Raw genomic sequence first — 27504 nt, forward strand, 5'->3', positions numbered from 1 at the left:
GCTGTCTAGTTTGTGATGCTGGATGAATTAATGCAAACCATCTTGAATAAATAGGTTGTTTGCACACATCCCTATTTTCCCTATTATTTTATGTTCCTCCTTTTCTTGCAAAGGGATAGTGCAGTGCTCTTCGTTAGAATATTTGTCCTCAACTTTGTCAGCTGATGAATGACTCTCATATCTCATCTCTAAAATTTCACTTGCCAGTCCCCTTCTCAATATCTATGTCTGGATTGCTTTAAATTTTATTATACTTTGCCTGCTTACAGAAATAAAATGCCACTACTTTTGAAGTGTTTTAGGGGACTATCACCTTGACTTAATACTCTCTGTAATTATGTTATGCCTTAAACTTTCACTAGATGGCGAGTCACACTGAATTTATGCACCAATAAAGCTGATGAATCTCTGATTTATTTTCTTATGAGTTCTATTTTCTTTCAGGGAATGGAATAAACACAAAATAGACAGTAGGTGAGCAAAGGTGGAGTGCCAAAGACTGTAATTTGCTTTGCACTTCAGCTGAAATGTGCAGCTTGGGAATAGAAACGTTGTAAAATAAGCTGGCAAAGAAAGGGCCAACATTTCTAGTTTCTCCTAGTCTTTCCTACACAACATAGAGGTACATGTGGAAGAGACAGAATGAATAATGCCATGCCACAGGTATTTAAAGACCAACCCTGAAAGTCAAGAAAACTAGATTTTCACTTGCAGGTGCTGAATCATCAGATAAATTTGTTTCAAGTGTAATGAAGTCCTTAAGCTTGTACCCATATATCTAATTGAATTTCCTCCCCAGTTCAATGAAATGGCACTTTTTTGTGCCATGATGTTTTCGTTATTTAGTAGCCAGCAGTACATACCTGTCTCACAGGTATTCTATACAGAATCACCTTTGCATTATTTATTGCAAGTGTAGGTGTAGTGAGAGCTTCCAATGTTCAATGCCAATAAATAACAGTATCTGACTTCATTCTTAAGTCAGTGTCTTTGTGAGGCAAACCAGAGAAATTGAGACAGAAGGTGCACATAGGAGGCATATCTCAATGGCTCTTGACCACATATTTTACAGTGTGTGAGTGGTAACTAAGCAGAAGGCTCTCAGATATTATTTTTTCTGAATTCAGTGTTTCCTGCTGACTGGACTGTGACTTCTGCATAGGGCAGATTTTCCATAGCTCTCAAAGTACAAAGCACAAAAAGGAAGCCAAAGTTAGTTAGCACTGGTGAAGAAATGCGCGGAATGTGACCTTATCTGCTCTATGTCTAAAAGAAAACATTGTTTCCCACCAGTTAAGTTCCACCTAAATCTCACTCCTTTCCTCATTGCAAATCTGTCCCGGCAGGATGGACTGTTGTATGTCCCTTTTTCTTCTGCAGTTTCCTTTCAGGACACAAAGGTTAGAAGCACTTTCCAAGATGGAGCCTATTTCCTGGTAGGAGGTTTCCAGGAGGGATTTAAATTGACAGCTATTTGTTTTAGTGGCAGACAGGGGAAAACCAGCTCTCTCAGAAATGGTTTTGTCATCCTACCTTTGTTCTGGGAGCCTTAGTCTGTGTTCTGAGCTTAAACACTGCCTGCTCAGCTCAAACAGGGCTTGTTAGCTTTAGCCTGCAATTCTGAGAGCTGCTTTTTAACCTTACTAGTATGTTGCTTGAAAAAAAGTCTTTGGAAAGGAGTCTATTATGAAGAGAAAGAGACCACAAAGTCAAATGGGAGACTCTTATCTTTCTGCTTCTTTTTCTCCTTTAGTACCCGATTGCTGAATCTGTATTTATGTGTGATCTTATCTTGCAAGCAGCCTGAACACACAGCTCCTGATTTCATTAGGCACGCTCTACAAGTACTAGTAGAACACATCTCAAGGTGCATTACAACACAAAGCTTTTGAGACTGATAGAAAAGAGTTTGCTGGAAACTCAGCCCCACTCACAGCAGGCATGAAAACAAACTAATTGGCATCAATATGCCCCCCCAAAATCCTTCACCCACAGAAAATGGAGGCTACCACATCAACCTCCATTATAAACATTCCTTCTTTTTAGTGGTGCCCTCCTGGATGAAAAGTCTGCTAAAGGCAAGAGGTGCAAAGCATCACTTACTACTCCTCAAGAGGAAGAAAGAGTCATTACTGCAGGAATTTCTTCTTAGTTCTGCTAATCCAGACCCACCTGTTGTCAAGTCTGCTCTGTCCTTTGTGTCACTGAAGCAACCACTAGAATACCTGGTCTCCTCTACCAGCTACAGCTTTGGGGGCAAAGTTCACAAATTTCATCAAAGTTTAAGGGTCAAAGATGTTTCTGCTACAGCTACAGACTGGCAGGTATTTACAGAAATATTTCCCTAGTAAATTGAAGGAAGTCCAGAACCTCTATATTTCTGTAAGATATTTTCTGAATGTTCTGAAAAGACTGTCTAGGGAGGCCTCGTAGTTCACATGCACAGTTGACAGCTATCCCAGGGATGAATTAGTACATTTAGTCCCTTCAGTTTATTGCACAGAAAATTGTGTTACCACTGAAAACCAATAGCAAAATCTTCTGGTTTAACCCATGAAGTAGTATCTTACTTGAGCTACAACTTGGCACTTAAATACAGAGGGGAGCCTCACAGACAAGACATCAAAGAGTTACAGATATTAAAATTAGCTGTGCAAAGAAATAAGAGTTTTTCCCTGACTTCAGCACGCTCTCAGTCAGGCCCACAGCTGGTAGATCCATAAGTGCAAGAGACAAGCAAACATTAGGCAGAGGAGCAGCCCTCAAATACTGTCCCAGGCACCTGACCTGCTGCTTTGTCTGCAGCCCTGACAAGAGAAGGATGTCTAATTACACAGTGCACTCTGAACCCACTGGTGCTTCTGTAGGCAAGTGCTTTTTCCTGTGCTCTTTCACCTTCTTCCTGGGTTGTTTATTTACAGAAACAGCAAACCCAACTTCTCCATAAATACTTCCTCCCACCCAAACACTACTAAAGATGGGAAAGTACTTAACTAATTTAATCTTCCCATGGAAAGGTGCAGTTGGCCCTACTGGTGGTAGGCTGTTATCAACCTTATCAGCCTCTTGGTTTGGCTGATAGAGCTGCAGACATTTGAGCAGCAAACCCTACTGCTTAATGCTCCTTTGCTTCTTTCCTTCTCAGGATCTGGATAACGGCAGGACAAGATGAAGACACATCCATTTTTCCTTCTACTGTTGTTCCTCACAGGCTTCTGGGCAGCAGACAGCATAAGCCCAAATGAAGCAAAGCTAAAGAAAACCAAGCTCCCTAAAATAAAAAAGGAGAACCATGTTCTTTTGCTGAAAATGAGCAACTTTGACAGAGCATTGAAGGAAACCAAATACCTCCTGGTGAAGTTCTGTGAGTATCAATTTCCACTCCCTTACCCTGGTGGCTCTGCAGAGAATGACTGATGTTGGGGCACTCAAGACTTACCATGTACCAAGACTTAGCAGCAACTTACCATTGCTTTGTCCCCTGGTAGTCCTTGTTTGTTTTGGTTTCCTTCATGTATCTATTTATGATTGTAATGACAGTAATTTATTCTTTTTTGGGGTGGTTAAATACCAGTCTGCTACATAAGACAGTGCTGAGTTGACATTCTCTGCTTCCACTGCCTAATTTTGCAAGTATATGTTTCATAGCAGTGATGGGTAAAACATATTAAAATAATCTAACCAAACAAAAGTTAACCAGGAGAGCTTTTCTCCCTCTTACATTTTCATCAGCATTTTGTGCAAAGTTTTTTTGGATGGAATCTCTCCTCTGCGAGCATTTGGGTTTCAAGGATTGTTTTTTAAAATATTTTGATGTCTGCAGTTGCATTATATTGTTCTTTTTCCCTGAAAGGAGTGCTTGATTGAGTAGAGGCAGGTTAGTGGTCCTCCTTTTAGGTATGTTGATTCCTTCTGGGGAGAAAACTGATGGGGTTTTTGAGTAATTAATTTTGTTATAAGGTCTGGCCATGAAGAATATCACAAAGGCAAAAGCCAAGAGGCAGATTCTTGTGATATTACCCATCTAATAGTTCAGATGCTGCATAATTTCCGATAGCCACAGACAGGGCCAGCAGCTTTCTGGTAGCAGAAACACTTTGATCTGCATAAGGCAACAAAACCTTTGTCTCTGTTCCTTGGGCTTGACCTTGCTGTGCTGAGCCAAACCCTCTGAGCTCAGTGCATACGTCCCCATAACCTTAAATCACACAAACACTTGCAAACCAAGCCCCTTTGGAAGCAGGTGCCAGACACAGGCACAAACTGAACCCCCAAACTGTTTCATATTTGGAAGGGATATTTGAAATCAAGGCCATATTCTAATTTTACAGAAGTACATCTAATTTGTTCTTTTGCATCACTACCAAATGTGGATTTTACTGCAGACACAATACAATACAATACAATACAATACACAATTGCAATAATAACACATTTTATATAACACAAAATGTAAATATATTGTAATATGTTAATTATAATATTATAGCAATAAACAATAAAACTGATAATAACATAAATAAAGAATATAACAAAGACAATAAAGATAATAATAGTGATGTAGTGTAGGTCAACCTGAAATGAAAACACTTCTATTTTCAACAATAAAACCTAAAATACGCTAACTCGTGGAACTAAAAATATGTTTGGATCACATAAAACATTTCATTAATCCTGAAACAAGGTTATAAAACTTCAACTGTTTTTAAACTTTCAGAATAATCACATTAGAAAGTTATTTAAAACCTGATGTTTAACATTTTTAGATACTTCTGAAAGTGTTGAAATTTAGGAAGATTTTGTTTACTAAATGTGAAGGATTTAAAGCTGTTTGCCAAATTCAGTCTGCAGCTGTGAACTGTTTTATTTCTCTGAAGATGCACAATTTTGGTGAAAAAGTAACTATTATCAGAGAAACCTTAGTCATTCTGTGTTCTCATCTTTGTAAGAGCTGTTTCAAGAGTAGAGTTTGTAGCCAAACTTTCTTAGTACTGGCAGAGATTATCAGCAGTGAGATATTGCAACACACTTCAGGATTGCAACCAAGTAGAAGCGAAAAACAAACATGAAAAAGTTCATAAAGAGACAGAAGATGGAGAAGGAATTGTTCAGAATACAGCAGCCCAGGCACTTGGCCACTCAAAGTACGTGGGGATCTAAATCTGCCTTCCTTGCCCCTTCTTCAGAGCAGTCTTGGACCTCTCTGATATCCCACCACCCTCACACCCAGCTTCTTCAGAATGGAAGGACAAACAAACACTTCCATTCCCCACCACATCTTCCAAAATACAGACATGAAAACACCCCTTGCTCCCTAAAACCACCCGGCTCCAGTGACCCTCATCACTTTCTGGTTAGGACCAAAGGCCAACGTGTCTATCTAAAGGCTTGCTGAAAACTCATGGATTGCCTTTCCCCCACAAACCGTAAAGGCATCCACAGTCCCTGGAAAGAATTATGGAATCACTCCCAAGAGTGATGAGCTCCACAGCACAGATCCATTATCTGGAGATCACTGGCCTCAATCTCAGCTCCCTTTGGAGACATGCCACTGAGCAGCCTCTGGGGCAGTGAAAAACTATCCTGCAGTGAGGCACTGCCCTGGGGTATAGGAAATATGACTCCACAATGCTGAATGAGCTGATTCATTTGCTATAATTTCATTGCCACAGCATAAGGAGACTGAAGATGGGACCTGCACAGAGAAACCATAAAGCCCTAACCTTTTATATCCTACTTCTTATAAATAATCAACCATTGTTAACAAGGAACTATTTAAGACACAGATAATGTGGGAGAAAACAGTATCTCCCAGATCACCCAGGAAATCTGTGAGGCTGCCAGGATTTAGTTTCAGAAATTCAGAACGAATGTGAGATCTGAGAACTTTTCCTGACTCATCACAATCACAGAGACATAGAGATTGGGAAGGAATCCTAGGCTTCCCAGAAGATGGGATTTCTTCTGGTGCTGTACCAACACCAGAAAAGTTAGAACTACAAACTTTGACTAATGACTATGCCTTAGGCCACCTATCATTTATAAGAAAACCCCAATGCTTCCCCTGTTGCATAATATTATTTACTTACCAGTCCCACAGTATTTGTCAGGTGAGGTCTGCTTTGGTGTTTTCTGCCCAGTGACCCCAAAGACTTTTTAATACCTATCAGTTCCACCCTCACAGTGTCCCAGGTCTGCCTTCCTTCAGGAAAGGTTTCTATAAATACATGCTGACTCCTGGCCAGGCAGTGTCAGATCCCTCAGATCCCTCTGGAGCTGCACAGAGTTCACAGGACAAGTACTCAATGTGAAAGCAAAGCATTGACCTGGAAATCCAACACTCTTCCTCTCTCATCCCAGCTGTTTTGTGCAACAAGTCATGTCTGAAAACGATGCAAGCACCACCCAGCAATGTGTGAGCCCTGCCCAGCACCTCATCTCAGCACTCAATTGAAAGTGCTCTTCTGCTGCAGGCTGTGGTATCTCCCAATCCACAGTTTAACCCAATGTTAAACTAATCTAAATTCCACACAAACGGTTATGACCGCAGGGAATTCAGAGCACTTGTCACCAACAGAAGGTAGACCTTAGATCAGTGCTGGCTGCATGGGAGAGTTTCACTGTTTACATTATAGACGGTCTGCACAGAAGTCCCTCTGTTTACTTTCACTGCAGAGAAAAACAAATAAACACCATCAAAAGTCTCAATCACTCTAACAAATATATCTATCACAGAGAGAATGAACTTCATACATACACTTAAAAAAACAAACACTGAAAGCACTGTTTCAGAGCACATATTAACACCATTTCCTCCAACTTTGAGAAGAATTCATGAAAAGACACAGACCCCAGTGAATGCTTGATTCCACAGGTTTCTGAGAACGCCTGCTGCTGCTTTTTCCAGTGAAAAGTTTTTAGATCCTAGATAAACATGGGAATAACCTAAGGACAGCACACAAGTGGAGCAGACATGGTGCTGCTGCTTTGTGTGCTAAGCACACTCTCGTTTATGAAAAGGTGATGTTTACCTTTTCTAGCAGAACATTTGTACATCTAGTGAAGCACTGGGTCAGCCACAGTATTGCTGCAACCTCTGACTGACAGCCTGTGCTGAGATAATGACGTTTTATAGGCAAGATGAGGGTTACTCTTGAGGACAAACATTTCCTTTTGAAGGCACAAAAGCTGAAGGTGATGCTATTAAGAAGAAATTGCAGTTAGCTGCAGCAGAATTACTTACTAGCATGGAGTCCTCATTTAGGTGTACCACACACATGCTTATTTTAGTGAATGTTTACAATAATCCAAATTTAGAATAAACCCTGATGTTTACATAGAAGAAAATATCAAATGAACTGCAAATCTCAGTTAAAAGGTAGAGAGGTCAGCACAGGAGACTATGGCTGCATCCCGCTCTAGAATAGAAGGGGAGAATTCAAGGTCACACAAGCAAGGTTGCAACTGCAGCAAGATTAATATCCTTCCACTCTGATATGTTACCCATGAATCTATCCTTCATCTCAAGACTCTTCTACAGAGAAATTTATATACCTGTAGTGCAATTGTAAAAGCAGCCTGCACGGATGAGAAATGGAACTGCTGAAATGGTTTTGTGACCATGTCAGAAACTAGCAGTCAGGAAATCAGTATCTGGCAGGACAGCAGGCACATTCACAATGACTGCAGTAATCCCTAAACCATCAGTTCAGACAGAATAATGAGATTGGAGGTCACCAGCAATTAGCTAAAGGAAAATTAACTCATTGTACTTCTATGTATACTCACTTCAGGAATTCTTTAGGGTCATTAAACACATTCATGTATCAGCAAAAGATTCATCTGTCTGCATTTCAATATCTTTCAGCTCAGTAAACTGCACCATGAAAAAGAACTAGCAGCTTACTCAGGTTGTCAGTGTACTGAAGAGGTAAGAGTCACAATACAGGATTTCTTGTTCTCTTCCCACTTTTAATTTTCAAACTCTTAATTTATCCTATTTTTATTTACAACACAACTAAAACTACTGATAATGGAAACACTCTCCCACATTAATACGTGGCTGTTCTTGAGCTTACAGCCTTTGAAGGGCCTCTTGCTTCTGGCAGCTGTGGCACAGCACGCTGGTTTCCACAGGTGTCCCAGTGTCCCACCACCCACACGTGCCTTTCCTGGTGACCTGGTCACCAGCTCTGCTGCCTCTTACCAGTGTCTGCTCTTGTTCCCTGCTGATGCTCCTCGAGTTTGGAGCCTGTGATGCCACATTAGCCCCAGCAGCTGCTTCCTCATCCCACGGCCTGAAGTGATCGGTGTCAATAAAAATCTAAACCAGAGGAAGCAAAACAAAACTCAAGAAAAGGCTCCAAATAAAAGGAGTGATGATTTCCTGCAACACTTGAAAAATAAAGCACCTGGGAGGCAAACAGAGAATGAGTGGAATGAAAAGGAATTGATGGAGAGCTGAAGAGGAGTCTAATCACTCAGGAAAGCCGGGGAAAGGTGCATGATGGATGTTTCCACATGATTTCTGGGTAGCCAAGGAAACAGTTTTTATCTGTCTGTTCACCCATTGAACTTGTGTCTCACAGTTAGCAGGTCAATGGTACTTAAAGTTCTCCTGGTCTGACTTCAGGAGTCATGCACTTCTCCCAGCTGCAGCATGGAGCTACTAACTCTACCAACTCTCATTATCTAAGCATGCTGCTTACATTCCTAGTTAGCTGCAACTCTGACTACTCAGGTCATTCAACGATAAGAGATCAATCCTTTCAGAGATCATGTTTGGAATTAAAATATTTCAGACAAAAATGGATCCTATGCCCTCTTCTCCCCAGACAATCTACCTAAATTTCTAGCGTCTAAACTTAATATTTCTTTTATATTTGTGAAACTTCAGCTTCTGTGTCTGGAGTTGACCAACAGTTTCTTCTGTCCCTTCTTATTTCACTGTGCAAAAAGCATTTAAGCTTCCCATTTCCCAGCTGTGGTAAATCAGCTTTGCAAACTTAGACAATTAGGAAAAAAATCATTACACTGAAATTGCCTCTGGTGTAAAACGCTGACTTAGAATTAGCTGAAGGCTGCTGAATCCAGGTTTGCTATGGGGTTTCCTGCTCCTTACTCCACCTGCACTCTGCCTGGAGCCTTTTTCTTGGAAAGCCCAATAACTGTTCTGGGCTAGCCCTGCCACCTGCAGTCACTGTGTATCAGCACTCTCAAATTGCATAACAAGCACTCCATGTCTTATTGAGTAGTCCACCTCTGCAATCATTTTCAGCAAAAATATTTCATACAGGCTCAATGCACAGTGTCCCTAGAAGCAGCAATATTTTTATAGGATAGACATGCAATTTCTTACAGGCGAGAATTGCAGGTTTTCTGCCTCTACAGCATATTGAGGGTACAACCGGAGATACTTTTTTTCCCTTTTTTTTGTGCTAGGAAATAACACATTAGAATCCTGTTGAGGGAAAGGTTCATAAGACTATTTTTATCAATTGAAAATAGGAAATTATATTTTGGGTAAAATTTCTTTGAAAAATGGTAACAAACTTATTTGATGAAACGCTAATTTTACAGGCAATTAGAACACGACTGGGGTTTGGACTCTTGTCTCAAGGCTCATTTGCTTTATTTAGAGAAGCACCTTCTCTTCATCAATGGTGTCTGAGTATCCCCTGAGCACACATTAAGTTTTGTTCTACTAACAGGAACCTTTTGGCGTATTAGCAGCTGGAGCAGCTCTTCCAGTGCAGGGGTTTGTGAGCCTCTGCTGAGATGGGTCTATGTGTGACTGCATGTGGAAGGACCTATCACTATCACATCAATATTTGGAGAAAATAGCATTATTAGATGCTAATCTTCACACTTGCTGCAACAGTAAGGTGGAAGAAAATGATTGATGACTGGGATTCAGAACAAGGGTAATGATGAACAATGCAAGGAATGCAACTCAGCACTGAGTTAGATTATGGATTTATCTTCATGTGTTAGAATTCTTACAGAAATGTCCATTTACTTTTTGTTTATAAGCACAATGGGCAATGTCTTCGCCAGGGATGCTCTGAAGAAGTGCATCTTTCATTTTGTGAAAGGACAAAAGACAGTTGTTTTGTTACGTATATGCTCTGGTACATTTGTGTGTGTGCTTGTGCCATTATATATCTGAATGTGTGTACATACAAAAACACCCATAAAAGAGCAAACACAAATTTATGCAACCAAATTTAACTTCATGCTTTTAATCTGTTTATATTTGCAAAGTATATTGAAGAAACAAAAAAAAATTCTGTGCGTAATCTAAAGAAAAAAGTTTTGTTCTTTATAATAAAAGAAATTTAACAAGACAGAGTATCTCAATTTTCAATCAAAATTTGGGTTTTTTTCAGCCCAAGTTGTAAAAACATAAAGCTCCAGGCCTTTATCTCTTACTTGTCCTTGAATACAGAGCAGTTTGTGTTTCCTTTGTCTGTTTTTCACGTTAATATAACTTTACAGCTTCGGGGCCCAGCCTAGGTGGCCCCTCTCCCACCAAACACACAGCTGCCATTTGAGCTGGAGAAGGGCTGGCACAAAGGATAGCATGAGGAATACAGTGCCAGCCTTTAAAACACCACACTCTGCTCCTTTCTTTCCCTCCTGCACATCTCATCTGGAAAAGTACTTTCTGCATTACAGAAGTTTGCTTCAGTGAAGTGCTTACAAAAATGGTATCATAGAGTCCTAATGTGAGCAATATTTAACTCTGTCCTTCACCTCTCAAACTCATACCCAGCATAGTCAGCTGAACTACTTTTTAATTGCTTGTCGTATTTTCCCAACAGAAGAATATTGAAATGTTGCTGGTTGTTCATCGTGACTGATTCAAGGACACAGGGAGTGGTGAAAAACCAGCATCAATAGAAAGAAGTAAATATAATCCCTCATTTATTTCTGAGTCACAGAAGGCCTTATTCAAACTCTCCAGCTACCACTTGATACAACAACCTCCACTAGAAAGCTTCATGCTGTGGCTTATATAACCCATTGGCTTTTGATTGGCCTTTTCCAGATGTTACTTTATCTCAGTCTTCTCAGAATTTATCTGAAGAATTTGCTGAGGCTGCACGACAACTTAAAAAAGAAGCACCAAGGATCCAGTTTGGCAAAATTGATGTGACACACCAACACGACTTGAGAAAAGAATTTAATATTCAAGCCTTTCCTACTGTGAAATTTTTTGTGAATGGCAGCAGGGAGGATCCCATAGACTGCAAAGGTAAACTGTCTCATGCAGTGATAAGATAATGATTTGTAATGACAAGATGTACCTATCTATTACCCTGCTGAGAAGAAAAATATAGATGCTCAGATAAGAAATACACGAGGTGGAAAGCTGGTTTTACCCATGGTATTGAATATGCAATGGCCTCTGTACACATCCAGGAACTTGAATCTGAATTAATCTTCCAAGGCCATAACTGGGTATCTTCTCTATATTAAGTTCACACAGTCAAATTAATTACTGGTGTTAATCCACTGAGTACAGACTATCCCAACAAGACACCTTACTCCCAATTATTACAATAAGCATTAATGAGTTATGCCAAACAAGAACTGGGTCCCCAAACTTCTCCAATACTCTTCTGGTCTACTGCAATTCCTATGGGCAGTGTGTCTACAGAACAGGTTGGAGCAACACTACATCTGACAAAGAACTGGGAATTCACAGGGTCCTTAACACACAGGTATGCTTCCTAAGCTAAGGAAAATAATTTTGCCATCTAGCCATCAGAGGGAGCTCATATGTGGCTTAGAATAAAACATGGAATAATTTGAAGTATTTTACAGAAAGTTATTATGCAAAGACAACGACAGACTTGAGCAATCCCAGAAATCCAGATCTTAGTAAACATTTTTGTTCACTTACAGTATATATAAGAAAGGTTTTGATTTTCATAAAGTGATGAACTTATAAAGAGGTGATAAAAATTACATTACTTCATCAAGAATCTGTTAGTATACTCTGAACACATACAGGTGAGTCACAAGTTTAATACAAGCAGCAAAAAAAGGAACCCAAAGTTTGCCTCCTGAACCTGTACACAACTTTGTGCTAAAATACCTTTAACTGCTGAGCCCCCTGTGGCTCCTGCTGAAACCTGATCTTCAGTATTTTTAGCAACTTGCTCCTCCTTGCTATTGAATTTCTTACCAAGTTCCCACCATCTAGATTTGTGCAAACAGCAGCCTCTGCACAAATGCCACTGTAAGCGTGATGTGCCATACTGAACTTCTATTAGAGGTGCTGGTACCTGAAAGCAAAAACCTCTACCTTCAGTCTCTGATTAAATCTACAGCATGGACAAGAAAACCTCTCTTAAACTGGTAAATCTGGCAGATTTTGTGGTGTGAAACAGTGAGTACAGGGAACTGCAACAACACACTCATAGTTGCCCTGCAGCAGAGAGCTGCTGTTTCAGGCACAATTTCTAGCAAGATGAAAGAATTAGGGAACTGGCTGCTGTAAAAGACAGCTTTGTAAAAGACAGCACCAATTGTTTGGAGGACGTGTACCACCAACAATGGCTTAAATTACATTTTGTTCACTGGTAAATGCTCATGTGCAATACGGAGTAAAACCTCATGTACCGTGTTTGACTCTTAAACCACTGAGCATTGGGAATTGGAAATGTGCACTGGCCACCCAGTGACTTCTCATACAGGACTTGGTACGTATTTCATACCACAAAAGAAACTGTAGACCTTAAATCAATTAACTCTTTATGGAAGGTGGAATTTTTGAATGGTGTCCCTGGCAATGGACATAACATGAAAGCCAAATTCTAGGATCTATATAATCATCATTTACGACTGCAAGGTCAGAATTTGGCCAATACACAAGGTGATTAAAGGAACTCAATAGAAATATTAACCATACAGAAAATATGCTTAAGGGCTATAGCACTGACATAAGTGACAAGACCTCAATTCTGCCTTTAGACAGCAGAAGTCAAACACTATGTGGCCACTAGATACTGCTCTGTGCTTTGTTCTGCAGCCTACACACTCCAGAGCAGATGACTGACTGCTTCATTTAAAAAAGTATTTTAAACTAGTTGCAGTGCTGTCTGCTGCAAAACTGATGGCAGTAAATGTTCTGACTCAATTTTGATCTTGTCATACTGCTAAAATGCACGGTACCAGGACTTGCATCTCTGATAATCCACTTGTACTGTACATCTTGACTCTAGCACTTAACATTTTCATGTTTGATTTTAATTAACCCTCACTCTGATCCAACAAGCCTGTCTGTCATACAGAGAGGAAAGGGCTAAGATTTTAATAGGCTGAGTTTTAATTTGTTGCCTCAAATTCCTCTGAAAACATGATAGTTTAAAATTGTAATTTTTAAAGAGACTCAATACTATAAAACTTCTGAAAGCTTAGGAGAATTTGCCAAATAAACAGACTGACTATAATCTCAGTAAAAGTGGTAGTAGTAATTTGGAAAGCCAAAAGATGGAACAATCCAGAACTAAATAACAACTTTGACACTTCAACTTTTTTTCTTATGTCTAAACTGAAGTGATTCTATGGCCCTACAGAGGAATTTTAACATGTCTCTGTGCTTATCAGATCCCTCCTGCAGCATCAAAGGAACAATTTTGACACCTAATGTAATTGAACAAACAGTTCAATAAAATCTGCAATTGGTTCGAAGTCATTCTGGATTAAAGCTTAGGTCGATAGCACTTTATAGCTTACTGTGATTTTGGGACACATGAAATCTTGCAGGACATATTTTCCACCTGTCTGAATTTCCTCATCTCTGTTCTCCATGTGTGATTAATCATTTTACTGGACATAAAACCATTTCAGAGGTCTCAGAAAAATCTGTACTGACCCACTTTTGGTCTTCTAGAGTCACAGTAGTTTAAATGGTGACTAGAACCTGAGGTTGAATTTGGATACCTCAAGCCCCCTCTCAATCAGCTTTGACCTCAGTCCTAAGGAGCCCAAGTCCATTTGTATTTAGCATTCCTCTGCACTTCCACTGCCTCGGTCCTGACTGCACAGAAATTTCTGTCATTCATTTTGATTTTCATTTTAACTCTCTTTTCCTTCAACAGGAGTCAGAAAAGCCTCAACCTTTATTACATGGGTGAAAAGAAGAACAGGACCTAGCACTGTTTTAATCAACTCTACTGATCAGGCTGAAGCTGTCATAAAAGCTGATGATTTAGCAGTGATTGGCTTTTTTAGGGTAATTATCTGGAAAGCTCAAAAGGCTGATTTCTGTTCCAGCTTTGGGACATACTGCTTGCCAGCAACACCAAATCCCACACACCCAAAAAAACCCCCCAAAACCTAGAACTCACCAGAAAAACCCAGGCCCTCAGTTTTCTCTACATTTCTAAGTTTGAAAAAAGAAAAAAAAAAAAGAAAAGAACAAAAAAAGCACCAAATAACAACAAACTGTCTCTATTTATTTTTTCGCACTTCTAGACAAGCAGCCCAGGCAGAAATAAGAAAATCTTACACCACAGCACATTTCCTTAATCAGTACCTGGGCACAGAAGCCCTGAGAACTGCTTCTGAGAGCAGGATGCTCCAGCAGTGTTTGCACAGCTCTGGCTGGTCATAGCATTGCTGTCTGCACCCTCAGAGAAAGGGTTTCTGCCAAATTCTCCCAAATTTGCCTGGTGTGAAGAAGGCCAAATCTGCATGGATAGGAATAAAATATTACTACTGTATATGATCCAACAACATGTTGTCTTTTCTCAAGCAAATTCTACGAGTTTCCAGAGCAGAATAAGGTTCTTAGGGTTTGGGCCAAATGCTAATGATCACCAGTCAATAGATATGCTGTAAGAGTGAGTACAATAGGAACAGCTTTTTCCTGCTGTTTCAATGTGTCCTTGAAATCTTTAATATCTGGAAATTTAATCAAGGATTTTCTCTAACTAAAGACACTTTTATTTTGGTATCTCTCTGCCCAGCTAAAAGCACAATGTCTGGACTCATACCTGAACTGATAATATCCCAATATGTAATAATAATATAAAATATGTGCTGGCTACAGTATCTAGTCCAAGTTTTGTGGTTATGGAAAACAGGACTCATTACCAAAATGTCCCATAGTAATGAAGCTGGTGAGCACATAGAACATAACAGGACAAATTGTGAAAATGCTCAGTGCCCAGAATTTTGCTTTGCAGCAATCTGCTTGCAGCCATTTAGGAAGGAAGGCAGTTTTCCAGTGCTGGGGGAAATTGAGAAGCTCTTTCTACCACAGTGTTGCCAGAGAGTTCCCTGAACCACACTGATAGCAGATATTGCCTGCAGATATGTTTGACTGGACACTGGTTTCAGTCAGGGGCTGAAATGACAACAGATGAGCATGAGCTAGGGCATGTCAGAAATTTAATGGGTGTAAGCCAACAAAACAGTGTCCAAGCAAATAAAGAGCCATATTTGGGCTTCTATTACTCACAGATTGCTCACAAATAGGAGTGCCAGGATGTGTTGGAAGGTCTCAGCATATAAATTACTATTCATCTAGCATGAAATAATTATCTGATTAAATTAAATCTGGAAGTGCTCTTGCCTTTCATCCTGCTTATTTACTATTAGTTTGAGGGTGGACAGCACAGTGACTATTTGACAGATGCAGGAGTCAAGGTCCCTGCCTTGAAAAGCACTCAGTCAAAAGCCCCAAATGTGTCAGTCAGCTCCTCTTGAGAGCAGAGAGCTCTCCTCTGAAATCCCTCAGCTCCTGCGGGCTGTGCAGGGCCAGCAGCTGCTGGCACGATCCCTCCCATCTGCAGAAGGCTTTACAGAGAGTGGGAGTGCCAGGGGAGAGCAGGGAGGGTGAGACCAGTGCAGGGAGGACAGAGGGGATCCCACACCAGCCCTACTGACCCAGGCCAGCCAACACAAGCTGTGTCACAGCACTCCTAGGATCCCCCCTTAGAGGTAATCCTGGAAAGCACCTTCTACTTCACAGCTACACTCAGCTCTTTACTTCACAAGCTTTTATGGGCCTGCTTCACCTGGAGCTCTAACTCCTACACATCTTAGCAGGATGGTGGGCAAAGCCATAATAAACACTCTTTCTGGGACTAGGAACTTCACAATGACAGTGTGGAAGTTTTCTGTGAGACAGCAAGAGATGTGCCAGAGATGCCTTTTGGGTTGACCACCAGTGAAGACGTCTGTACAAACTATGGCATCCAAAGGAACTCTCTTGTTGTGTTTAAGAAGGTAGGAGTACAAAAGTCTAGCAGGTAAGGTGTCAAGAGAGCTGTGGGCTATGGAAAGGAGGTTTGGGAATTTTTCAGGTTATATATAAATTTTATGCTAAAATACATTTTTTAACCAAAACTACACAGCAGCAATAGCTGCAATAGTTAGACTAGGAAGCAGTCAGACCAACAATTTCCTGAGCAAGCATATCTCACAGATAGTGTGTATAGATGTAGGAAAGATCTTTCAGTATGTCAACATTACTGAGCAAATTAAAACTGTCAGCTGTACCTTGAATTTTAGCTGTTATCTTGTTCTTCAATCTAGCTGTGACATTCATTTTACAAGCTATGGAATTTCAGTTGCTGAGGATCATAGAACACTCACTTTTGAAGCCTGTCATTTTGCTCCTATAGTTGATAAGGCCACCAACCTCACAAACTTCACTATTTGTCCAGGGAAAACCTGTGCATAATGAAGTGCTTGAAGACAGTGGACAGAACAAGCTGGACCTGGTGAGGCTAATCAAAACCTTTACCTTGGATTTAGTCACCGAATATAATATTGAGGTATGTGCATTTCACTCTTTTAGCAAAAACTACAGGAGAAAGACAGAAATCCATGTAGAAGGAGACCTAGGGAGCTATTCTGCACCTCAGGGAGTGAGAATTTTATTTTCTTGTTTGACAAGGCCACTGTTAAACACATCTAGAAATGCCAGCAGAACCCAGCACACAGCTCTTGGTCTAACCCAGGCCAAATGATACTTCAAGGAAATGTTGTTTCCTTGAAGAGATGAGCAGCTAGTGGAGCAGTGAGTCCTGAGCATGGAAACACCTCCCTGATGGGGACCCAACACCAAGACCTGGGCTGCTCCTGCAGCACCTAAGTGGGGTGGGAGGTTGGAAGGTCAGTCCCTAATCCTGGCTTCAAGCTCTCCAGCACACCAGCAGGGACCTCTGGGCCAAGGCAAGAAGGAAAGAAACCAGCAGTAATTGTTGCTTGTGCAGGTAGGAAAGACATGGAAGTACCTGCTTTCCTGGGGGACACACCACTGCCCCTGATTGCAGGGCAGCATGATAGAAAAGGTGATCCTGTTCAGGGAAGAAGATACAAGCTGCTGATGCCACCTAGAAGGGAAGGAAGTGCCCAGCCAGGTCTTGCCCCCACAGCTGCTGCGGCTGGGCCTCCCTGGGCAATACTATATTTTACTTTCAGCATTAATTCTTCTGTGTGTGTTATACAGGAGGTCAGATTAGAAGGTAACAGTCCCTTCTGACTGTAAAAATCTATGAATAACTATGAGGTTTTTCCTGGAACCAAAAAAAACCCACAAAAACCAAAACCAACCAACCAAAAAAAAAAACAAAACAAAACAAAACAAAACAAAACAAAAAAACCAGCAAAGAATAAAACAAACAACCCAAAAACCAAAAACCAAAAAGAAACCAAAAAGAAAACAAATAAAAAACCCATTCAGCAGCTGCTGATTCTTCTTACTTTATCTGTTTTTAAACAATGAAACAAAATCCAATGGTTATGGAAATGACTGGGAACTGAGTCTTCAAAAGTAAAATTTGCAATAGCATAACCTAGGGATACTGATATGCTGAGCCTCTGATTCACTGCTCTGCCTACAAACAGTGGAGCAGATGTTGAGTCTTTTGTTTCCCAGACATCTGTGAAGATTTTTGATGTCCCTGTTGAAAACCACATCCTGCTGTTCACCCCAACGAACTCGGAGACATTCAATGAGATTTACGAAAACTACCAGTCTGCTGCTGCAGAATTCAGAGGAAAGGTTCGTAACACTGAATCCAGATTTGCAAATAGCAATGCCAAAAGATCAGTGGAAAACCACTCACCAGTATTACTGGTAAAGCTACCAAACCATTTAAATACAGTTAAAAACATTTAAATACAGTTTCAGTATTATTTGAATTTTTTAAGGACAAGCTGAAAGATGAACTTCACGTGGAAATGATTCTTTATAACACAAAGACCACAAAGAGGAGCACTAATTCCAGCTGCTCCAAATTAACCTGTTTCTGATTTTACAAATACAATTTTCTGGGAGCAACTTCCAGTCAAAGGTAGTTTTAGCAAAATGCCGACAATTACTGGCTCTACCAGGAAATACCACAAGGATCCCAGAATATTGCCTGAAGAAAAGGCAGAATATTTTCTGAAGGAGCCAGATGCAAAACCTGAGGAATATCACAAGGTGTGTGCATAGCCTTGTCTGCAGCCAGGTGTGTGCATGCATACAGTTATATACAGTTATAGGCAGTAATACACACAAGTATTTTGGTTTTCTGTGGTTCTGTTCCTGCTCCAGATACATGAGACACTGAAGAATAGTAAGTCATATTGTAATAAAATATCACATATTGGTAAATACATATGGATTACAGGTGTTTCAGCTCTTCTCTCCTGTAAGATTTATGAAGAAGAACAATAAGCACTTTGAGGGGTAATTTAGAAGTGCTGCTAAAAGATGTGATAGCAAACCACTCTGAAAGGACAGTACTTCAGTACTTTTGGCTGCTTGATGTTTGTTATTAACTAGGATCAAGGTATAATAGAGTCCACAGAGCTGCTGGGTTTTGGTCTGAGACCAAAAATGATTCCTCACAGTTCCTTGAATTTAAGGTTGGATCCTACCCCACTGCTAAGCTCCAGGGTCCATTTCTCTAAAATGGCTAAAAAACAGCTGGAAGACCCAACCAGATGCATGACTCTCTCTTTATCATCAGATATTGTTTGTTTTGGTGGATACTAATGAAGCAAGGAACGGACGGATTTTTGAGTATTTTCGCATCAGGGACATTGATGTTCCTGCTGTGAGAATCCTAAATCTGACCAGCGATGCCAAGTACAAAATGCCTGCAGATGAGGTGACCGTGGAGAACCTAAAAGAATTTTGCCAGAGCTACCTAAATGGAAAAGCAAAGGTATGTCCATTTCTAATGAGACAGCTCTCTACTACACCAGCTAAAACATAACAAATTGGCAGAGTACCCCTTTTAAAATTAGAACAGTGTCCTGTTGTGACCACTGGTTTATTAATCTACCGTCACCCTAATGCATTCATCTACAGTTGCTGACAGAGCATTTCTCTGTATTTAAAAATTTACAAAGTTTTCCAGTATTCCAATGTAAATAATGGATTGATCATCTATGGCCCAGTATTTTAACTGATGCCAGATGTTTTATTTTAGTGGTTTGAAAACTCCCTATGTCTCAATCTTTCCAATACTATAATGGAGATACTTCTTTTCCTTTGTTAGGGAGAGATGTAAACAGTTATTGCAACAGATTTTAAGGTTACAGAAAAAATCCAGTAAGTAGAAAAATGACAGTTTCAGAGGGGGTTAACATTTGGTATTTGTTTTAAGCAAGTTTAACAAAGTGAATTTTCCCAGGGGGATCATTCCCAATTGTAAATACAGCATTTGTTGCTATAATGAGGCATCAACACACTCATGTGAAAAATACATTAAAATTTTTTGCTTATTCAGTGTACCTCAGAGTGATTTACAGGGAGAAAAGATAAAGCAGTCAGTCTGAGAGCAGGCAGAATTTAAGAAATATGGTAGGTAGACCCTGTATTCAGTGCTGGAGGGGAGCAGAGGGACAGAAGCAGAGGGGATGTGGCCTCTGTCACCAAGATCTGCTTGAGGGGCACAGTCCCACCAAGGACAGCTTCCATGGGGCACATGTGCCTTTCTGCTACTGTGCTGTGGTGTTAAAGAAGAGAAATTCTCAGCTACTGCACTGTGAATTGTAGAAGTCTTGTGAAGACTGACTGGTGGTAAAGGCCAAGACTTAACAGCAATGCATTCTTTCTGGTGTGTTTTACATCACTTTTGAGAGCTCACAATATGGAAACTTTTCAGTAGTCCAGCTTCTGAACACTGGGCAACAAGAATTCAGGACAAGGAATACAACTGTGCTTCAAAGGATCATTTTCAGACAGTCTGCTACAGAGTCTGTTATCAAGAGAGGGACAGGGAGTTCTGAGTACCAAGTGCCCAGGGGTGTGAGATCCCAGCTCCTGCTGAAAGGAGAGAAGGTGTTGCCATGTATGGATGCAATGATATAGGAGGATGTAATGATATAAAAGAGATATCAGACATAATGATATAAAATGATATCAGACAGTAGCAGAGCACCTTAGGCAGTGTCCCATCAGTCTCACATTAGCTTGAGCTAGAGTACAGCTTCTCAATGCTCCCTGCACTTTCACAGCAATGTTTCTGTTTCTGCTCAGCAACATCTCTCTAGTGAAGAAATTCCACAAGGCTGGAACAAGATGCCTGTCAAAGTGCTTGTTGGGAAGAATTTCAACACTATCATCTTCAATAAGACCATGACTGTGTTTGTTATGTTTTGTAAGTATTGTCATTGAATTCAGACTTTAAGCTGCTATAACATGATCAGTTGGAAGGAAGAAATGAAAGCTCATGCTTATATACCAAACTAATCTGTGCACTTCACAGAATCTGAGCTCAATGAATTTTTATTGTTAGCGGAAAGAATTGAAGAAAAATTTGCATCATATCTATGGAAACGCTGTGATATCTTTGCTGACTAGTGTTGCACAGAGTAGCACTGTATCTCTTCAGTAAATATTTGTCAAGGCCGTATCAAATCTCTGTGTGGAAAGACAACACAACATTGGAATGTCATGGTGTATGATGGAAGCGTGTTACACAGTGTGGGTCAGGCTGCCTTCCAAGGGCAGAGGGAGAGTTAAGTGAAATTGTCTGGTTGTAATGCTCTAGGATTGAATCCCAGATAGGAATTGTTGTTTAGGAAATTGTAATTCTTTTTTTTTCCTCCTCTGTCTGTAAGGGGTGTGGCTTCCTTACATGATTTTTTTCCAGCAAGAAACCTCTGCCTATCCTTGTACCAGCCAGCAGGGATTAGTTTGTGCCTTAGTTAATTCAGTAAAGCAAATATGCAGCATTAACAGAAGTATAGACAACAACTGCCCTGAATTCCAGAAATTCCTAAAGGTAGTACATTCCTGCCACTCTCCTTGCTGGCTGAAGCTGTGTCACTCACACAAATAATTTTTACACTTCAGTATCATGAACAAACTGAATGATCTAAGCAAGAACTGAACCAAGTCCTCTGGAAATGAAAGGCTGGTATGTAGGAATGTACTGTATTCAGTCAAGTGCTCCTGAAATTTTAATTCTGCATAACCAGACTCTGCTCTCCTGACTGAAGGATTGTAACTGTGTTGTGAGCTTTTAAAAGGCATACTGGGCTCTCAACAGTTTGCCTTTCTGGTGACCTGCATCAGTGCAGTGCTCAGAGTCAAAACAGCACCATAACTCAAACTCCTCTTTCTGGAGTCAACATAGCATGGTATATGGACACAGTTAATTTTTGTATGCAGGAAGTGTTTTATAGTTCTGACAAGTATTTCAAGACAGGAATGATGCAAGATTTATGTGGGTTGCACTGGTTATCTGGCATACCTCTCCAGCAAAGTAGTCCAAGTTTTGTGTTTGTTATAGTCATAAGAGGCTAAAAGGAGCTAAAGCAGCACTGCTATCAGAAATGTGTTAGTGAATGACTAGTTATCGCTACACGGAAACATGAAATTCATGAAGGGCAAATGGTTTTGGGCAGATACTGGCCACAGCTGGAACCCCAAACCCTGTTAACCTGAAGGGCTGGATAGGTCCCTGTGATTACACCACCACATGCACTTCTGTGTCCTTCTAATTTTATTTTCAAATTTGCAGATGCCCCTTGGTCCCATGAGTGCAGAAAACTCCTGCCGATCTGGGATAAGCTGGGAGAGCAATACAAAAGTCACAAAGATGTAATGATTGCAAAGATTGATGTCACAGCAAACGACATCCTGTCCGTGGGGATGGATCGCTACCCCTTCTTCACACTCTTTCCTGCTGGGCCAGATTACCAGGTGAGAAGATGGTGGAGGCACAGCTGCACACCAAGGCAGGGGCTGTGCTTGCTCATACACGTGTCACAGGGAGAAAGGAGTCCCTTCACACAGAAAGCTTTGGTCCTTTCCTGCTCAGCACTGCCTTCTGAGTAGACAGTGCTGCCAAGAATCTGAATTAGAGGAGAAACCTTTCTATTACCTCATCCTATTTATGGGGCTGTGGCAAGAGCTCAGGCATCATTTACTCTCTTGGACTACAGGTCCTTAGGACCTCACATCCTGCTGTTTAACAATCTCCAGTCAGCCTGTTGGGTTCTAGCAACAGTTAAACTAGGAGTGAATTTACAGATATCTCCTAATGACTGCAGTGCCTTTTTACTTGAAAACATGACAAGAGATGTTCTATCAAAGGACTACTTGTTCTAATTGTTTCCAGAGCATGTATGACAATTGTCTCTAAAATGCTGATACTGATCCTTTTCCTCTACATTTTCACAAAACCCAAATAAAAAACTTTCTTCTGTATAAAAAACTTCATTCTGGTATCCCAACCTCCACTGCTAATAAATACTTGTTGTCAAGACCAATGATTTTTGCAATATTATACCTAATGAATCAAGTAGGTTACACAATAATTAGAAAATGCTGCTGAAAGTGGAGGCAAAAAAATATTAAATAGCTACATTCTCCATCTATGTAGATTATCTAATTAAAAAGAAAATATCACTGAAGTAAAAAAAGTTAAGATACCACTATAATTAAGGCATTACTAAGCTTTTCATTTTTCTTCTTAGTAGTAAATGTAAATTAAATTCTAAGACATTTACCCATGTTCTCATTTAATCTTTGAGAGATTTTCCTCTCAGATGTGCATGCACAACTTCTGATGAATTGAACTGCAGTCCTGCACACTCACACAATGTTTGGTCTTCAAGCAGAAAAGCAGAAACCCATTAAATGCTCATAAGAAATGTCAGTTTGCAAAAGACCCCCAACCAAACAAAAACAAACAAACAAAAAAAAAAAAAAAAAAAAAACCAAAACCCAAAAATAAAAAAGCCCCCAAAACAAATAAAACACACAAACAAAAACAAAAAACCAAACAAACATAACCCCAGAGCCAAAAAAGAACACCCAAAAAAATCCCCAAACAAATAAACAAAAAAGCCCCAAACCAGTAAAAACTTTCATTAACTCTTAAGGGATTGTTTAATACTTAAAAATACTCTGGAATTAAAGGGTATTTGAAATCCCAAGTCCTTCCTTTACACATCCCCAGTAAGCAGTGCAGGAATCAGCTGCATCCCAGGCTTTTCAGGTCTTCAGGCTCTGAGAAATTGCTGTTCCAGCCATCATCAGAGTTGATAAAAATCAAGACTCATCTGAGAAAGTTAATTGCTTCTGCATCCACCTATTTCTAAATACACTCAGATAACAGCAGACAATTCCCAATGTCATGTACGTGAACTTCTGCAACTTTTTGCTAAAAAACTTGTGCAAAACCCTTTAATACTTCCAGAGAGCAAAGGTATTTTGGGGAGGAATCTTTAAAATATAATATGGTGCCTAGACCACTCAGAAAATTTTAAAGCTCTAAATGGAAACTACTTCTTTCATTAAACTTCCTCGGAATAAAATCCTCAGGAAATCCCCAGTTTAGGGTGAAGCATAAGAAAATTAATGTCACTGCTCATCTTCATCCTGTTCTTTCAAGCTGTGAAACAGTGTATTTCAAAGCTATTCCAGAATTTTAATTTCCATCAAAATCTTTGAAAAACTTTGAACAGCATGGCTGGACGCTTAAAAGACTCTGCTCTTCAGAATATCTTGCCAATATTTTTTGTTAAGCACAAAAATCCCCACTGATGTCAGTAGCTGGCAGGATCCCAAACTAGTACCATAAAATAATGGTTATTTTTTTATACAAATCCTTTTCTTCTAAGGAATATGCATCTATTTCTTCTTTGCACTCAATTTTCAGATGATGGAGCCTGCTGTGCCTCTGCCCTTGCTTTCTAAACTGAGCACAGAAGTCTAGAGTTTGGTCAGTGTAAAGAACCAAAATCCTTCACCGGATTTAATCTTTTTTTCCCCAACATTTTGTTTACAGAGTTACATACTTTAAATTCTTTTCAGGAAGTGGCCTACACTGGGGAATATACATTGGAGGCGTTCTCTGAATTCTTAGAAGAGCAAAGAAAGATGAAAGCGGAACCAGGAGAGAAGGTAGGCATTTGATCCAGCCACTGCCTGACCTGCTGTGGAACCCAGGCAGGGTCCCAGCTTGTGCAGATGTTCCTGACCTGGCTGGAGCACAGCCTCTCTCCTGGGCCCTTGCTCGTGCCAGTGCTGGGGTGGTTCTTAACCAGTTTATAGCTGGTTCCATCCCCACAGCAGCTGCAGTCATGTACCACAGCCTGGCAGGCTTACACCCACTCGCATCCTTGTTTTTGTCACACAAACCCCTCGTCTCCCAGAGCTCATGTTATCCCTGAGTCACTACATCAACACTGGCAGTAGGCACTGCATGGCACACAGGAGCCTGCACCCTGACAGGTGTGCAGCAGCACTTGTTTGTGATTTTAGCTGGGAAAAACAAAGCCTCAGCTAAGTGTCAATTGTAGCTAGAGTTGTTCTTATCTCCATTGCCCACCTCGCTCTGCTACATTCAGTGCATCTTCTCTTCCTGGTAAAACAAGGAGACAACTGAGAGCACATCATGTCCCTTCTCTGAGCAATCTGGTTGTGATTATTGCCCAGTTCCTCAATCCTTCTCCACTGTAAATCAGACCAGGGAAGTGTCTGCTGTGCCACAGCTGCCTGTTATTTAATCACAGACACTTCACTGCAAAAAGACACATGGTAAGTGAATAATGTGACTTATCTCCACACAGAGAACTACAAACAACAGAAAAAATCCTGACATGTAAATGGAGACACTGTCCACCCAGTATATGAACCTGGGTCCTTTCTTCCCAGAAGTGAAGTGGAGCCACAGGGTAGCAATTGTTATTGACACTCTTTTCAGCTAGAAGGAAAATTGTCTGTGGGTGGAGAAACAGTTTTGAGTTTTTGGACTAGCAGAGGCTTTGATTTTCTCTTGCATTCAGTATTTCAATATGTAGTTACTGATGGAGAAAGATGACTAAACTACTACTGGGACACAGAAGGCTGCAGAACAGAACCAGACAGCCACCTTTGCCCAGTCACAATTTTGCTTTCCAATACCCAAAGCCTACACCTGATGTCTGCCTCTTACGTGTTCCTTAGTGCCCTGTTTCCAGCAGATCTGTTGAATTCCACACTCAGACTTTTACATGCAGTATTCGAGCTCTGTATATTCTGTTGTCTCTTCTTTATGCTTTATTTCACATAAAAGTATAAGTAAAAAAGCCAGGTCAGAAAATACCACTCAAAACCATGCTCTGCGTAGCAAAAGGGGTATGTAATTGGCATTTTCTCATTTGTTCAGTTTTTCCTCCCTTACCTGGCACCCACCAAATTTTTCCGGAAGATTGCAGTATTAGACCATTTTCAGTACAGTGCTTGATATGAGTTCCTCTCTTGAAGTAATTATTCATCCTCACCTCAGGGCATTCCCAAACACACAAACAAGACAAATAAGGTAGTTTCTTTTGAGATTGCCAAAGAAGGACAGTCTTGTCAACACACATGGCACTAAGTTCATATTAAATCTTCACATAAAGCTTCATCCAAGCTTTGCCGTAAACCAGTGAAAAGATTTTAAAATAAAATGCATTTTAGCAACAGCTGCACTATTTCTGACCTTGTTAATAAGACCTCAAGTTCCTTCATTGAAAAGATGAAAATCTGCATTTCAACTAATCTTAAATTTACTTATCTTTTTAAGAATTACTAGAGTAATTGTCTTTGTGAACACTTGTAATTGAGCAATTTTCTTTCTGCATTTCCTTTTTTCAAAGGATCCTTCAGGAGGAATCAAAGAGGATTTCAGCCAAAAGGAAACTGTAATAACGGAGAAAGAACTTTAATAGTACAGGGAAAGAGAAACATTCTGAGGATTGTGGGGAATCCTTCCTGGAAGGAGCTCACTGGAAGAATGACTCATCTCAAGTGAGCACAGAGCTGAATAAAAAAAAGAAAAAGAATTCAGTACCCATGGCTTGTTATGTGTGACTTCTCTTCTGACTCCAATTTAACTCCTAGTTTTACTGGGATCAGTTCTCATGGGTTCTTAAAGTACTGTCAATTTTGCTTAAACAGTGGCTTTATTATTAATAAAATTACTCTTTAGAAAGGTGTGTATGCCACAGCAAACGGACCAAGATATAGAACGACACCATCTGAACAAGATCTGCAGCAAGATTGCAACTGATTGCTCTCCAAAGCAGCCCTCTTGTTTGCAAAGGAGACCAACTGCTCCCAAAAACAAGGGTCTAACACTGCCAAAAGCATACCTGGAGGGATCTTCAGGAGAAATCATTGTAGCTAGGAGCTGTGCCCAAAGGAGCAACAAGGCACAGTTCATGATTTTTTAATTATCAAACAGTAAAAAAATGCAGAAATAGAGGTATAATTTAACTCAAGTCAGAAAAACACTGTAGCTAGCACACAAAGTCAGAAATATGACTCACATTTTAGTTTTGTGAGGTCCCTTAACCACCCCTCACATGTTAAAGAAATGAGACAGGTGAAACTGCTGGGCAATAGTAATTTCTTCCTGCAAGGACCAGATAAAGCAGAAATAATTCTGAAATTTTGACACCTTTTCCTACACAATTAGAGAAGGAAGAACACTTATCAGAATTTCATTTCAGAAACAGGTGTTCAAAATCTCTGTTTCAAATTGTTAATGCCAATAATAATTTCTTATGTAAGCAGGGGAAAAAATGGGGAAAACTTAGAAAAGGAAGAAGGCTCCATCACTACAGTGAAGAATACAGAACCGAGAGAAAGCATGGAGACCTCCTAACCCTCACCTGTCACAGCAGTCTACAAGAGAGGGACAGTTTTAAAGTACTGGGCCTCCTACATTTTATGATGGTTTGCTAAAAAGTGCAGTTCATGACAGGCGGCTTGTTTGCTATCCAGGTTGCAGCAAGTTATTAAATAAGCACATTTCAAGATTTAAGGTGAATTATAAACTTCTTTACTTCGCAGTTCTTACAAATAAATAGGACTCCACATGCACCACACCTCAGGAGGCTGTCAGCTGGTCTTCACTGACGAGGAGGCAACGAGGAGATGCAGAATGTAAACCAGTTTGTGTTGATTCCCCATGGGCACAGTTTAATCTCTGCTGGGGTTGCTGTCTATTGGGACTGCAGTGAAGGCCACTTAATGGAAGAGGATTCTTGTGGAAGCATGTT

The 27504-nt window shown here is 40.3% G+C and overlaps 2 protein-coding genes across 2 annotated transcripts in view; one reads left to right on the forward strand and one right to left on the reverse strand.

Moving 5' to 3' along the window:
- The window catches only part of LOC134050668 (acyl-coenzyme A synthetase ACSM4, mitochondrial-like), a 10708-nt gene extending 8694 nt beyond the window's left edge, over positions 1 to 2014 (reverse strand). The window contains exons 1-2 of the mRNA XM_062503885.1: positions 2010 to 2014; positions 1645 to 1747 (exon numbers count right to left, since the gene is read on the reverse strand). Of these exons, the coding sequence (XP_062359869.1) occupies positions 1645 to 1747; positions 2010 to 2014 (108 nt within the window). The remainder of the gene's footprint in view (positions 1 to 1644; positions 1748 to 2009) is intronic.
- A 281-nt stretch (positions 2015 to 2295) lies between these two features.
- Positions 2296 to 26166, forward strand: PDILT (protein disulfide isomerase like, testis expressed). Its single transcript, XM_062503886.1, is given in 14 exon segments — positions 2296 to 2324; positions 2868 to 2955; positions 2957 to 3017; positions 3146 to 3364; positions 11051 to 11257; positions 14112 to 14245; positions 16108 to 16245; positions 16686 to 16796; positions 17903 to 18028; positions 18984 to 19181; positions 20501 to 20621; positions 21990 to 22171; positions 24290 to 24379; positions 26098 to 26166. Coding segments are annotated over 14 exon segments (1773 nt in total).
- Positions 26167 to 27504: the final 1338 nt, after the last annotated feature.

Source organism: Cinclus cinclus, chromosome 16 (assembly GCF_963662255.1).
Source record: "Cinclus cinclus chromosome 16, bCinCin1.1, whole genome shotgun sequence".
Classification (NCBI taxonomy): Eukaryota; Metazoa; Chordata; class Aves; order Passeriformes; family Cinclidae; genus Cinclus; species Cinclus cinclus.